We start from the raw sequence: 15,878 nt of genomic DNA, 5'->3' as shown, positions 1-15,878 counted from the left end.
CTCCTTTATTATAAATAATAGAAAAAAATGATCCAGGACTTTTCGACTCAGTTTTACTTCTTCTACCTGCCTACGAGAGATTGTACGGCAATTCTGGGACACCCTGTATATATATATACAATGTATAAATAATAAATTGGTTTAGCAATAAAAAAAAAAGTGTCCTGGTTTTTCTAGACTAGACATGTAAATAAATGCGAGATTCTAAGTTTCGATACCTCGCGTATTAAAAAAAGATTTATTAAACTTTTTTGTAGAAGAAACACACGCGCGGATATTACGTAAGTGTAATCGGAGTGTGTTATAAAATGCGGTGTTTTTATCGTGAGCGTGATTATATCATGTATATGATGATGTACGAGATTTTTTACTCTTGCCCGATAAAGTATCACAAAGTACATCAATATATTTTTGACAAGAAATCAGGTCCGATTTCACTTGCTTTAGAAACATTTTGAAACCGATTTGCAAGAACAATTGCGTTCTGCTGTAAGTACGTACACTTGTAGAAATCGCGAAAAAAAGAAACTTTGAGTATTTGTTCACAACGACCTTGGAGAGACCGTACGATCACAAATTCTTCAAATCTGCAGTGATCTTTGACACATGTAATTAGATGATTAGATTCAACTCTTCGTGAGGTTCGCTGTGTCTCAGAACAAACGGCCAATTTCTCTTGGAGATTCTGTCAGGTTCTCCCTTCAAGAGCTTCAACAGATCGTCGAGATACCGCAACTCGCAGACGTCCTGCAGCAGATGCCTCGCACTGTTCGACAAATTCATCGTTTTTTCTTCGTCGCGCTATAATTTCACATCAATTAAAAAACTTGCAATTAAACTCAATGTTGTCGGTAAAGTTTTACATGTTCTTTCTAGAAAAAAAAAAAAATAATAATAATATACAGAACCACTTTCGCAACTGATTTACCTGAAAGTCTGTACACAAATCGCGTATATCTCGGTGGATCTCTTTGTTGGCGAGCCGCAGCCGTTTTATTTTATCGCGAAGACGGTGCAACCAATTATTCGCATCGTCGGAAACCGTCGTCCCGTTCGTTTCTATGGTCAGTCTCGTTAACTGATCGTGAAAGGACGGAATTTCATTGCGGAATCGGTCCTCATTTTTTGAAAGCGCCGTCGCGTTTTCGGGATCGCTCCGCAGGCTCTCAAGAATAGACGCTACTTTGTTGTTGATGGCGGTCCCTCGATCCAACGCAACCGCCAGCTCGTCGCAGAGACACATTGGCGTGTTACGCGTGTCGCTCTGCGTCTCCAGGCTCCAATCGGTGCTCTGTATGCCGGAGGTGTCGTCCAGGGAAGGTGGACGGACGGTGAGACCTTTGCAATCGTAGTCCCAGGTAGAGTTCAATATGTCGTAACTCGATCTACTGCTGATCGTTCGCGCGCTCTTGTCGCCCAGATGAAGATCATCGTTCGACGGTTTGTTGTCGTTGCAATCACCGACGACGTTGCATCGCTCCTGTCCGAAAATCGGCGAGGAGACCGCGCGCGTTCTCGCATCCGCGATCGGTAAGTTCAGGAGCATCTTCAGCTGCGTGGCACCTGCGTTCAAAAATATACACGGGCAATTTACGCTCTTGTTACGAGGAAGTGTAAAAAATACAACAAAATTGTTACAAGAAGCAATATCGAAAATTATATTGTGAAAACTTGCAAGTAAAATTTAAATGTATTTTATTTTATATAAATATTTTGTATAAATATTTTATATAAATTAATATACACATATATTTTATATAAATATTTTTTGTCATGATTTTTATCATCAATTTATACACGTTCACGTGCAGGGGATAAAACATTTTCGATTCGGGTCATCGCTTGAATCTCGGGGTTCTGTTAGCTTTCCTCACATCCTCCCCCGCGCATGGACCCTCTCATCGAGAACGTGACCCCTCCGGCCGTTAGCGCGCGCGCCCGCCCAACAATGCTCGTGGCAGTTTTGCAGTCTCACGCTACTCGGCGTCTTTCGCACAAAGCTCGCCGGGGGAAGAGGAAACGAAGTAAATCGCGATACGTCAAGCAACTCGATTCCCGCGCATTGGTAAACCGCGAAACTTTATTAGGTCAGGTGCTACCGTGGGACCGAGGAAGGAGATGGAGGAAGTCGAGCTTGGCTCAGCGCGCGCGCGCTCATACACACACACACACATGCAAGTTTAAGAAAGAAAACGTTGCGATCATCGGCGACAAAAAAAAAAGAAAACAGAAGAGGAAGATGATGAAAAACTCAGATTATACCAATTTGCTTGGAATCGATGAGGCAGCTCAACCGTTTCCGACAATGGCGAAACCTCCGCTCTCCGCTCCCGTTCTCCGCCACGAATCTCGGGAAGATAAAACATCGGGGCGACGGCACGAGTATCCGGTATTTCTGGGACCTGATCAGCCTCTCGGGTGTGTAGCAGGCGGCTCTGGTCTCGGATTCTTCCCGGATGCTGCCCTCGCTGCTGTCGGTCGCGGGCAAATCGCTCTGCGTGTCGCACGGAATTATTTATTAGCGTCGTGTCTCTCTCCGTGCCGTTCTCAGGTCTCACTCCGGAGAGAGACCCGGAGCTCTCTGAAAATCCGCGCGGCAACAACAAACGTCGTTCTACGAGCGACGAAAACACGTTGGTGTAAAAAATTTACGAAACACGCAAGAAGACATTTCTTATCGCGGAAAGTTGTGCGAGAAGTTACTCCTGTTTTTGTGAAACGAAGCAAAAAACCGCAGTGGTGCTGTTTGCCGCCGCGTACAAAGTAACGCATCGATTCGATCCGCGCGAAATCAGATTTTTTACACGCTTATTTACTTAAATTATTTAATTAACCGAACTATCTCGCGATACGATAATCGAATTGATTGCAATTAAGCGCGCGCGATACGGTTGGTTTATCAACAGAATTACGATATGCAAAGATAAAGAAAAAAGAACGCCAAATGTGTGTGTGACCGTCTCTCTCGACCGTCGAACTCGGGCGACATGATTATTAGTTTACGCTACGCACGTATAGTGAAAGAGCGGCCGTGCAAACAAATGTCACAAATTTTTGCATCGCCGTGAGGAAGTTCCACAAATGTTTCGCACGTAAAGTGCAACCACGTGTTCGCGCACGGCTTTGAATTCCCCACCGAAGAACTTCCTCCGGAAGGAGGAACTTTGGTAAGTTTAACATTGCGGTACACTCTGTGGTGATAAAAAAAAAAAAAAGAAAAAGAAAAAAAGAAAAGCTTCCGTTCCCCCGCCCCCATACCCACCGTTTCAACGGCGTCCTTCTCGATCAGATCGATATCCAGATCGTTATCCCGCGTGAGCGAGCCGAGCTCGAGTTCCTCGCTGATTCCGCTCTCGGGCTCCCGTTTCGACGCGTTTCGCGCGAAACTGCGCCTGTCGTTCGACGATGATCGATGGACCGTCCGTCGGCGACGCGATCTCGACGATACCGTGATTTCCCGATCGTTCATCAGCCACCAGTCGAAATTCTCTTCTTCGTTTGACGACGACGTGGACGAGTCGTCGTATTTCGTCGCGGCGACGACGACGTCGGTGTTGGTGCCGCCGTTTCTTCCGTCCAGATGGAACATCGCTCGGCGATCCTTGACGTTTTCCAATCGACGTGGCGCGCGTGCAGATTTTACCGCGTTGAAAATCCCGCCTGCAAAGAAAGAACCCCCCGGACGGCGGACGTGCGGATTGACGTGCGGAAAGAAATCGAGTTTCGCTCGGGAGAATTGCTCCGAATCTCGCGTAATTTCTCCGCGCGTTGAAAGCGAATTTCGCGCGCTTATTTCGTTTCGCGCGCGAAATTCGCGCATGATGAATTCCGCGCTATATATATATATATATATATATATCTCGGATTTTTCCGATAATAAATTCCAACGCGTCTCAATTTGTCAATGACAAAACTCGCGCGCGATTCTTGTCGACGGAAATTCGCGTCTCGTCTCTGCAAAACACGTTCAAAAAAAAAATTCGACGATACTCGAGATAGAAAAGACTCTGTCTTTTTTTTTGTATTACACGATGATTACAAGAGTGCGATGAATTAATAAATTAATCAGAGATACACAATGTGTGAGTAATTAAAAAGGAATAAATTAAGCGTAACGAGTTTTAACTAATATGCGGCGTGTGTAAACGCAAGCAAAGTCTGCGAAGTGTTAAAACGTCAAACGGTAAATCTCTCATGAATCGCGGAAACTGGCGAGTGTGTGTACCACCGCCGTCTTTACAGTTGGAAGCGCTCGCGCAAAGTTTCAACTACCTTATATCCTTTACACGTTAAGCACGCGCTTAGTGTTGAATATGAGGTGCTGAACAAACGATGTGAAATTCTCGTCAGAAATCTCGTACGCAACGTTTCCCGCACTTCAAAATTTAATAGCGCGCAAACGTGTTTAACCGTGATAATACAACTGTAAATTTTACATTCGTTGCGCTCTCCGGTCTCTTCTTCTTCTTTCTTTTACAGAAAAAGAACTACATGAAAAAAAAAAAAAAAAAAAAAAAAACTACTCCGTACGTAGTTTTCTCTTCTCTGTTTTACTAGTTTATACACTGAGAGAGAGTGAGAAAAGAATGTGCGGGGAAACTCAAAAAGATAAGTCACAGTTACACACATGTCAGGAAGGGCAGATTCAACAGTATCGCTCTCTCCACTAATTCCATCGCGATCGCGATCGCTCTACTCACATCAATCTCTCTCCGACTGATGTGCTCGCGACGACACTCGACGTTCGGTTTAAAATTAAACAAACACGCGCGACAGTCGTCGGGGAAGAGTCGATTTCGTTTCGAGAACAAAAATCGAGACGGGACTCTCTTCCTCGTCGCGCGTAAGCGGCCACACTGCGTCCCGATCGGCGCGCGTGATCGTCGTCACATTTCCCGGACTGAGATCGCGTTCCTCGGACTGCTAACTTCGTCGCCGCGTGTCATATTTCGTCGCGATCACAAAAACCGCCGCCAATTGATAGCCTTTTAAACGCGTCGTCCGGCTTCGTCGCTCTTCGACTGTCCGCGGTCTCACCCATTTCCTTGACCACCGGTCGTCATGGTTACTCTAATTTAATAATCCCTCATTTCCCACTCTCGCACACCTCCGCCAGCTCGGCTCCGTCGTCGTCGGGCATCGGCGACGACGGGCATTTGCGTTGCGGTTTCTGCGGTTAATTTCCTCTTTTTTTTTTTCTTTTATTCCTTTCCTCGTTCTCCGCGATCTGTAACGATCGCGCAATTATCCGCGCGCGCGCGAAACTTCTTCGCCGCGTACGTATAATAATCAATCGGTAGTAAAAATCGCTATCTCCTCACGCACGCCAGAAAATATCTCTGCCCACTTTTACAAAGCGCGACAACAATTATACGTCTCTTCCTCGCGACCGACGCGCGACGACGTGTTTCCAACGAGTTACTTCAGGCTGAGTAAACAGCACGGAATCGCGAATAAGCTCATTTCGGCGGCTCGCTGTTCGATACAGACAAGGAAAACGAGACAGATAGAGAGAGAGAGAGAGAGAGAGAGAGAGAGACTCGAGTTACTTCTTTTTCTCAGACGATACTCTCCCTCTGGCTTTCGACTAGAAAGTTAAAACCACATTTCTCGTGACTTACCAGCGAGTCTATTTTCTTTTCGATTGACTGTTAATGTCCCGCCCATTTCGCCCTAACTGAGAGCACACCGCTCCGAGAACGCGTACGCGTAAGGAAGAAATTCGCGTAACACGTAATATATTGATATATTGTGGAGAACGTAGACCTTGTGAACGGATCTATATTATACTACCGATCAATACGCCGATTCGTCATCGCTCTTCGGTTACGAACCGCGAAGGACTCGGGCGGTCGAAGTGTTTCGAGTTTCTGTATACGAGGTTCTCGCGCAATCACGCACAACACGTGAACTTGCTATTTTACCTCTCTCTCTCTCTCTCAGTCTCTCTCTCTTTCTCTCTCTCGTACGAGAAACACGTTTATTATTTCTTCACGTCACTCGACGTGAACTCGCGCTCGTGCAAAGCTCGTGTGCGCTTGATCGCGTTGATTCTTGCCGACTGACACGAAACAACGCGTCCGCGAGGCTTCCATGTATTCACGATAACTCGCTGACCCGTGTGTACCGTGATAATTTCAACCGCGTTGCGAATATATACATACATACGTGTGTATGTATTGTATACACATGTATCGGTTTTTTTTGTATAATCGAGAGTCGCGATGTTGCCGAACAGGCTGAAAGCTCTCTCCGAAAGAGAGCCTTGCGCGCCGAAAGGACGAAAGAAACGCGACGAATAGTCATTTAGAGATTTTGTTGCGATTTTCTGTTGTAAAAAATTAGAATAATTATTTTAGCGCGTTAAGATCAATCAAGAACTCGCTTAATTAACATCACACGTAAAGCGTGTATTTTTAGCGAATCCAGTTATCTCAAGATAACAGGTAATGGCTTCCTTCCGGCGTCTTTTTTTTCTCTCTCTCTCTCTCTCCCTCTCTCTTTCTTTTTCTCTTTAATAAATTACTCTCGACGGACGTCGAGATAAGCTTCGCTGCGCTTAATTAACATAAACGCAAGTGTCTAATTATCGATCACAGCTGCCGCGATCACTTTTAGTTATCACTCGGAAATCCCGGTGCGTAAAAAAAAAAAAAAAACAGGAAGCGTGCAATGTCGCGAATCTCGAGCTGATTCTGTGTTTTTTGAACACTAAAAAAAAAAAAAACCAATCAATTACCAGCGAGACGATCTTCGGAGTCGCAGCATCTTGACAACGAATCGTCGCAAACTGATCTTTCTTTGTGCATACAAGACGTTAAAAAAAATGTGCGAAACGCGACGTGTCCTCGCGGAAGCGCGCTACGGAAGATAAAACGCTACTGCCGACACGGCAGCGCTATCGGTAGATCGTCCGTTGCGGCGCGGATTGTCTTTTCTAATAGAGCGTCGTAGAGTTAGTCAGCCTGTGGTCTAGGGGTACGATTGATGGGGTACCGAGCCATTAATGTGTATACAGAGTATTCGAGACTACATGCTGATTTTCGTTTTGGGCGAGGGATTTTTACGGTCAAAGTTCGGTCGATCTGACCGCGACCGGGCGATCGGTCAAAGGGACAGAATTTTCGGACGCCATTTAATCGGGGAATATTCATCAGTGTGACGTCGACAGGCCTTGATCGAGGGAGAAAAATGATCGCGCATCATCGATAACGTTATCAACGCGGCCGAGCGCGCGCGCGCGCTGTGCTCGCTATCAGGTGTAACGGATGCATCGCGGTCGAGATCGAGCGGCGATAACACGCGCCGCCGAGATCGCGCGACCGAAACTTTTGCGAGAGATACGAGTATCTCTCGCGTATTTACGAAATGTGCGCAATTAAATATTTCAACGCGAGCGGTGACATTCAAATTAAGAAGAAGAGACCGCGCGAATGTTTAAACCCACGGAAATTCCCACGCGCTTGTGACAAGTATAAGCGCATAAAATAATATATACATATATATATATATATATATATATAGTTGTGTATTATACGGACGATTTGTTATGTAGCGCTCTTCTTGACATTCTGTTGAATTATCTAAAACAAGTCCGCAGAGAGAATATTTGAATAGCAGGGGGGTGCGCGGTGCGTGTTGTTTATAATTCACACGTCTCCGGAGAGCCGATTCGGCAGCGAAATCACAATAACCGGCGAATGCAAACGCCGAATTTGTTGTTTTATTGTTACGCACGCTTGCCGAAACGAATGTTGCGCGAACATTTGTCCCCGCACATCAGTTGGAATTTCATGACAAGGCGTGATAAAAAAAATAAAAAAAATTAATTTTCATTCGCCGTTCACATTCGCGGTTCTAACTAAAGACGTGGAAATATTTTACGCCAGCCGGTGTATACGCGGTTTACCTCGTAATTCCGATTAAGGCTGACCTTGCCTTATCAGGCAGGGAGATCGCAATATCGATTATTTTTGCAGCGATAACGCGAATTAGATCGACCGCTTCGCATTCGTCGTGAACGCGGATGCGCGTTTCGCGGTCGAGAAAAGGAGAAGAGTCGCAATTAAATATCCGCACGCGCGAGTTTGAAATTAACACCACGTAGAGTCGTTGAATAATAACATCAAACGACACGAATGTATTTTTTGTTTTTCCTTCTGTTTTTTTTTTTTTTTTTGAAACGGTGAATGAATTTTTCCCGTTTAGTTTATTCGCTCGATAGCTCGCATGTTGGAATTGTTGCTTCGATGCGATCGTATCGTGGTAGGGTACGTGTACGAGATAATGTACAATGCACAGATAGCGGATTGGCAACTCTCTCATTAACGCAGCTTTGACGATGATCGGAGTGCTACTTTTTTTTGTTTTTGTTTTTTTTTACTGCGATCTGTCGTGCGAAACTTGGACTTGGACTTGCCGCACCGGGAAATTCCTCGTGCATTCTATCAGATAGGTCCGCGCATTTTTTCGTCGCGCCAACATTGCTATCTTACACATTCCGCATTTTTCACATACTTTATCTCAGCCTTTGATGCGCCAGATTTTTTTTTTTTTTTTTTTCTACGCACGATAAATAAAAATTTCTATTTTTAGGTCATGAAAATACACAAATTTACCGACGAGAAATCTCTTCGACGTACTCCCATTTCGACGGCAACAAAAACAATAATATGCGTGCTTGAAGAAAGAATTTTTTAATATTAAAAACTATTTTTTATATTAAAAACTTAACTTAAATATTATTGCATATTTATGTGCATTTGTGCGATAAGAGGATATTTCACGTTTTGTAAATTAAAAGCAAATAAAAGTTAATTAGTAATTTGTTTTATTTGTTTGTTTGTTTTTTTCCGTGTGCTTTGTTTATTCTCGCGTGAGAAGGAACAAAAAACAAACAGGATATAATATTTCTATCAAACAGTCGCGGGAAAATAAAAACGTGAGAGCCGGCCGGAAGAACGCGAGGAACTGGAAACATTCGGAAGGGGAGGGAAGAGACCGGCTTATTTCTAAGTAAATCATTTCTATGAAAGTCACGTTCTTCGTTCGAGTGCGAAGAGTACGATCTCGAAAGGTAAGTTACATCTCGCGCGACGTCGCGTTAAAATCTCAAGAGGATTTCCGAGACTCTCTCTCTCTCTCTTTTCGCGTCCCCGCGCGTCTATGTTTCTTCTATCTGCGCAAACAACCCCCCAAGAAGACCAACATCTCGATGTAACCCATCTATACTCCCTGTGTATTTCCCCCCCCCCTTCCCGCCCCCAAAAAACCGCGCGTCCCTCGATCTCACATCCGCGCTCGAGTGTCCGAGTTCGAACAGGTGCGGCGCACGCGTGGCAAGATGGCGGTATGCCGACGAGGGTGCTTGTTCGCGGTGTCGCGAGGGGGTGGCGAAAAGGGTGTTCGTTCATTCGGCGGCGGCAACGGATCGATAGCGGCGCGACGGTAGTGCGCGAAAACCGTGAGAGACGGTCGGCGATCGTCGTCGTCGTCGTCGTCGTCGTCGTCATTGTCGTCATCGTCGTCGGTACATCATCGTCGAAGTGCGTCGAGTCACGCGCGAATCCGTGTGTCATCGCATTAAAGTCGGCCGAGCGTCGAGCCGAATGTCAATTACGTCCGCGCGTTCACGAAACGAACACCGTCGTCCGCGGATATAGCTCGCATCAGATATAAAGCCGCGACCGGACGGTGTCCGATCTCGGTGCGTGCCGATCGGTCCCTCGCTTCCGAGATATATAAGAGCAGTAGTGTCGCGGCGCGTCGTGCCGTGCCGCCTTGGGCGGCGCGCGAACGAGCGGAGGATCGCGCGTACCCGTCGCGCCGCATCGCCGCGTCTCGCGAGGTTATGTATCGCGGTGGCGCGGGTGCGGCGGTGAGTACGCGGAAGAGAAGAAGCCGGTTCGCCCGCGAGTGGTGAGGCGCGCCGGCGAACACGCGCCCGGACATGTCGGCGATGTCCTGGGGAATGACCGTACCGCCGTGGCGGCGGAGGACGACGCGCGCTCATCGCCTGCTAATAACGATGATCGTCGCTTCCCTCGGACTGCTGTCGGCCAACGTCGTCGTCGCCGAGAAGAGCAAACAATGTAAGTAAACGCGCGCTCGCTTGTTTCTTTACCCTTTTGGTAGCGTGTAAAGAACGCTCCCCCGTGGAGCGTGTTTCGGATTTCGGCGCGATCCGGTCGCGCGCGTTCGATAGCGCGACTGTCACGTGGCGGCCCGACGACGGGCTTTAAAATTGTTTCGATCACGTTGTGGCTTGTTTAAAAGATCCGTAGTTTTTGTAGTATAGAAATGGCAAACGGGAGAGAAAGAAAATAAATTATTCTCTCCGCGTGAGAAGTGTCTGAATATTACCTCGGAGTATAATCGCGCGAATAAGAGCTGACTTTTGCAGACGTTTTTCTCTTGTTTCCTCTGTGCGCGCTCGCCTCCCTCATTTCGCATCTCAGTTCGACTTTATTTCCGTCTTTTCGCGCAATAACAAATTTTCTGTATCTCACTGCATAGGTGAGTTAATAAAAAAAACACACTCACACACACACACATCACGTGTGCGTCGCGCGAAATGTCTTAAAGAGAAATAAATTTTTGCTTCGCGTCAATTTCCCAGCTAAAGTCGAGAGGTCCTCGAGCTCTTTGGCGCGCGGCCTCATTCATAAGACGAACGTAGTACGCGCGTAGTACGCGCGTATACTACGTGTTTATTGCACACGCCGCCGTGCGTAAACTCGCTCTTGTTTCTCTTGAACGCGAGCGCGGGCGCGCGCGCTCAATCGAAATTGACGAACGTGGCGATTCATCGACGCGATTTTTTTCGATATGTTCTTTTAGAGATGTACACGTGAAGAATCTTGCAACAAAGCGCAAATCGCTTGAAGAAATCCCGCGGGTTTTTTTGTTCTCCGATAGAAAAGCGCGATCACATTACCGAGATAACAGTTTGCGAATTGTATTAGCAGTTAATTTAGCGGCGTATCGGAGAATCGATCGACAGTTTCCTCGAGTCTAGAGACAGATCTGTAACTGAGAAAAAATTATTTGCGACGCGTTGTGAAAAACTGGAAAATTTTTAAACGCCATATCGTCGATTCGCTTCTTCGCGCGAGAAAGAAAAGTTGCAACAATCTTTGCGCTGATCGGAAAAAAAAATTAAAAAAATACAAATTTTCTCAAACACATTTGTTATTTGCGATCGGCGTAAGCGTCACACAAGCGAGTTTATGTGTGTCTTTCCGATCTTTTACATCTATTGATTATTGAGTAAGCGCATCCGCGGAATAAAACCACAGTGATTAAACGTACGTTTATCGTCCCCCTTATCGGAGTCCGCACGGAGAAACTTAGTAATATTCCCGATCTCTCTCGGAGGCGTCCCAGGAAAAAAGTTAAATTAACCCCCTTCCCCCCAACTTTAATCGAAGCGGCATAATCGACGGCGCACGTAAAATCCTCTCTCTCTCTCTCTCTCTTCTTGATGAAATTGCCTCGTTATCTGAACTTTGCGAGCGCAAAGGCAGTCGCCTCTCGAGATACCCCGGAGTTAAAGAGAACAGTACGTCGTTAACCTCCGTTAGACACGCTCGTTAACATAGCACACGATTCGGCATTTTTGCCACTGACCAACTCTCGTCTGTGCGAAGCGATGTATTTAAGCGCACGCACGTGTGTATGTGCGCGCGCGCGCGCGTTTCTGGACGTTGTTACGCAGCGAAGCGTGTGGTCACACGTGTACAAAAAAATTGATTACGCATTTCGACCGTGTCGGAGACACGTTAATTTCGCAACCCGCGGGCGAAGGTTTATTTGTAGAGAGAAAATTAAGGACCGCCAGAAAGTTTTCCCTCGCGCAGGTCGAATTAGCATTTTGTTGTTTCTCTCTCTCTCTCTCTTTCTCTCTCGTCCCGGAGACATTTATTTAATTCAGGCTCAGATGTTCCCTTACGGAATCGAAGATTTGAGAAGATTTTTTTTCTCATTGTTTTCATTAATCGCGGACTTTTGTATGCATTTACGTCGCGCGCTTTTCGTGACGTAATCCTCAGAGGACGAATCCCTTCTCGTTTTTGTTAATTATCCGAGCGGGACTCGCTCACGGATACGTCACTCTGTGTGTCGCTCCTTATCGTTTCATTTTTCCCAGAGAGGTTGTTTTTGTTAATTTCCGCTTCCTCGTCACATACACACACACACACACACACATACACAAGGGATGTTTGTCTCCTCTCCTCTTTTCCGAGACACAATAATAAACCCTCTTCTTCTTTCCCCGCTGCTTCACCTTACGCGTTTCATGGCTCGCACAATGCTTTTCCGTTACGCGAAATCCTTCGCGAAAATTACCATTCTCGTTCGCTCTCACGAGCGAAGGCAATAAGAAAAAGTAATAAAAGAAGTTCTCTTTTTCTCTCTTTTTCTCTCTTTGTTATCCCGCGACATTGCTCGTTAGACTTCGGTAATGCGGAGAGACCGTTCGAAATATCGGGCGTTTCTCCTCGTCTTTACGGCTTCCTGTATTTTTATGAGATTCCTTTTTCATCCTCGTAATACCTCGTTTCCCTCATCCTCGTTAAATCTCTCCAGTTTCGGTTTTTCCTTTGTAACGCGCGTGCGTTAATACGATCGAATTTCAGCTTCGACGAAATTCGAACACGGTTTCACGACGCGCGCCAACGATTTTTCTCTCTTCCAATGCAAATCCCTCAAAAGAGTATCAACGAACAAATCGGTACGTACGTACGTACTTCGTTAAGGAAGTACGCACTTCTCGACGCGTGAGTTTCCCAAACAAGATTACATACCGTGGTACAACGTTTGCCGCAGGGCAGCGACGAAGGGCACGACGAAGTATCGGCACGCGAAAATTGCGGTAATTGCACGTCGAAGTTACCGGAACAACGTTAATTGTTTGCACCGGCGGCACACGAGCGGGGATTACACCAGTTCGCGCGTCCACGGTGTAATCTACGAACGACAGCGGGAAGGACGTTCGATAAACGAAGCTAATTACAACAGTGAAATTAGCTCTGGGTGACGCACGCGATTCCGAAGCGGCGCGCGAATCCGACTGATTGACGATCGATCGCCTCGTCGTCGTCGTCAGTCGGAACGAGGCGATGATCCATCTTTGTCACGATGTGACAACACGGTCTTCTCGGTCTTGATTGCGCCGTCTATATGAGAGTCACTGTGGACGCGCGCGCGCGCGAATCAGTCACGGAACAAATGTTATTCCACAGACAATACAGACGAGATCACTTTTTTTGTTGTTTCGTGTAAAAGTTTTTTTTTTTTTTCCCACCGCGCGACGCAAACGTTGGAAGAAAAACAGAAAACCGAAATTTCCGCTGTAACGAGATCGAGTTAATAAAGCGCGGAGAAACGTTTATTGTAGTCGGCAAAACGGGTCCGGACTAACAATATTTTCGTTTATGATGGTGATTTTGTTTCGTTGTTTGACACAATATAACGAATATGCGATGCAGATGCGAAAAAGGTTCATATTCGCTGGGGCGAGGTCGCTTTGTACGCGCGATTTTTTTTCGGGAGTGTATATTGTTCTCCCGTACTAAAAATCTATATATTTCGCGAATATGTATATATATATATATATAGTAAAATATATAACAGTAGTCCGATGCGAGTGTTGTCCTTCGCAGGCAAATTTTCCATCCACTCTGTGCGCTACCATATCGATTTTATTTTTCATCATGGACAGTTTCAAGGGAATAGCTTCTCCTCCACTGTTTTGAAAATATTTTGTACACCGTCGTAATCCAGAACGCTGCATATTCACCGGGTCGTCTAAATCTAGTGTATTTTAAACCGTGAAGCTTTTTAACGAACAATAATTCACATACATGTATAGGAGAAGAATGGCATGAAAGAGCCAGTTTTATAGTATAGAGCCACATAAAAAGAAAAAAAAAAAACTATTTGAAAAGCAATCAAACATAACGCTTATTGTTCCAATTTGTAGTTTATTTATTCCTTTATGTTATGTAATAGACAAAAAGACAAAACCCAACAAGCTTAATAAACATATTTTCACTTAAACAAAAAAAATAAAATTCGGCTCTTTCACGATGGCATTGAACAACATGATGGCTCAACATGATGGCATTGAAAGAGCCATCGAATGTTATGAAAAAGCCGATTTCTTATAACAAGAACCTTTAACTGTTTATAAACAAAATAATAAACAAACTATTAATAAACAGTGTTATACAATTGTTAACAAAACATTAACATAATTGTTAACAAAAAGGCTAAAACTAGTTTTAAAACAATCTCTTCAAAATTAACAAAAACGTAAATTTATACATATTTTATGTATCTTTTTGCTTAAATCGAAGTAACTTTTACTTTATTAATCAAACTTTCAAAAAAACTTTAAAATTACAATTGAGAAGAAAAAAACTCGATCTTTTTAAAGTATCTTTAGAAGCAATTTTGACAAAAATAATTTAGCTCCCCTTTTATCCCACATTTCCCAACTAGAACAAAGTTTACACCGAAAGCCTATTTGCTTAACTCTTTTTATAGCGTTTAGTGCACACTATACAATTATTATTATTATTTTCTTTCTTTATTTTTATTTTTTTTTTTTATTTTTGATAATATTTTGTCAGAATCTGAAGTTACATCATCAGTCAAATCATCGTTACATTCACTGTCAGAGTTAGATGTTTTATTAAAAAGATTTTTTGATTGTTTGGTAGCCAGCTCTTTCACACACACACACACACACACATCACACTATAGTCCGGCTCTTTCAAAACTTTTCCTCTTAAAATAATCTTTCTCTTATAATCTCAAAATACACTAACTCAAATTAACGCTATGAATAAGAAATATTTACATAACTAAGAAGAATAAATACATATATAAAATCACGATATAATAATTTTTTTGTGTTGTTTGTTTACACAAAAATGTTAAAAAACAGAGAAATAAAACCCAGAAATTTATTTTTCAACGACCAAATCTTTAATACAATGCACCGGCGCTATTTATTTTTAATAATCTGTCAAAAGCTTGTGGATGACACGCGTCTAGTGTTGCTGTATAAAAATTAAAACTTCCGTGAGATTCGCTCGGAAACTGCCGAATAAATGAATATGGCTCTTCCAAAACTTCTTCCTGGATCTTTCATATCGCTTTTCCTCTATTTCTTGTTAGTTTTTTTTTTGTTTCACTTTTTCAAGCGTCAAAAGTCAATTTCATTGTTCTAATTTAAGCAGAATAAAATGTACACACGAGTGTAACAAAGGTCTTTAAATAAGTGTTTAACGTAACTGATGTTTTTTTCGATAATTGTACACATATGTATGAATATTTTATCGCGCGTCTCTCGCGCGAGCGCGCTTGTGTAAATTTCGCGACCGAATATAAGCAAGGAAAGAAACTCTCTCGCCTATAGGATATATTCCTCTTTGTCCTACTTAGTTTCCACGGAATTCGACCTAGTATATATATTGTGTTTCTCGCGCGGCATCGATTTTGTCCCCCACATATAGATCCTAGCCGTTAGATAGGGTCGCGCGCTCTCGAGCACAACGTCGCCCTAGTCTTACTCTCTTTCTATCTCTTTCTCTCTCTCTCTCTCTCTCATATCTATCTATCTATCTATCTATATCTATCTCTTTCTCTCTCTACTTCGGATCGGAGAGTGCACTTGCTCTATATTTGCAGCTCGAGCTTTCAAGGGCTGCTCGTGTCTTGCAACCACCCACCCCGCCACCTCTGTCTCCCGAATCCGTGTCCTCTCGAGTTTGCACGGGAGAAACGTGCACCGACTTCTTGCCGTTTGTCGAGCTGTTTCTTGCGCCTCGAAACAAATCCGGCAAACCGGATCAAATTGAACAAACTAT

The 15,878-nt window shown here is 44.3% G+C and overlaps 1 protein-coding gene across 6 annotated transcripts; it reads right to left on the bottom strand.

Moving 5' to 3' along the window:
• Positions 1-92: 92 nt before the first annotated feature.
• Positions 93-6,842, bottom strand: LOC109857288. Of its 6 annotated transcripts, none has more exons than XM_020433455.1 (5): positions 6,740-6,842; positions 3,263-3,660; positions 2,263-2,494; positions 929-1,563; positions 93-801 (listed from the first exon to the last, which is right to left on the bottom strand). In XM_020433455.1, exons 1-5 carry the CDS (start codon positions 6,807-6,809, stop codon positions 613-615), a joined length of 1,524 nt encoding a protein of 507 aa, XP_020289044.1. In that variant the 5' UTR covers positions 6,810-6,842; the 3' UTR covers positions 93-612. The 6 variants fall into 6 exon arrangements, with proteins under 6 accessions (XP_020289044.1, XP_020289049.1, XP_020289046.1 ...); XM_020433460.1 differs by lacking the exon at positions 6,740-6,842 and adding an exon at positions 5,925-6,051; XM_020433457.1 differs by lacking the exon at positions 6,740-6,842 and adding an exon at positions 5,622-5,911.
• Between the last annotated feature and the right edge of the window lie 9,036 nt (positions 6,843-15,878).

This window comes from Pseudomyrmex gracilis, unplaced genomic scaffold, assembly GCF_002006095.1.
Source record: "Pseudomyrmex gracilis isolate BER0280 unplaced genomic scaffold, ASM200609v1 scaffold_154, whole genome shotgun sequence".
Classification (NCBI taxonomy): domain Eukaryota; kingdom Metazoa; phylum Arthropoda; class Insecta; order Hymenoptera; family Formicidae; genus Pseudomyrmex; species Pseudomyrmex gracilis.
The sequence above is the reverse complement of the archived record's forward strand: the minus strand, read 5'-3'. Positions and strand labels throughout refer to the sequence as shown.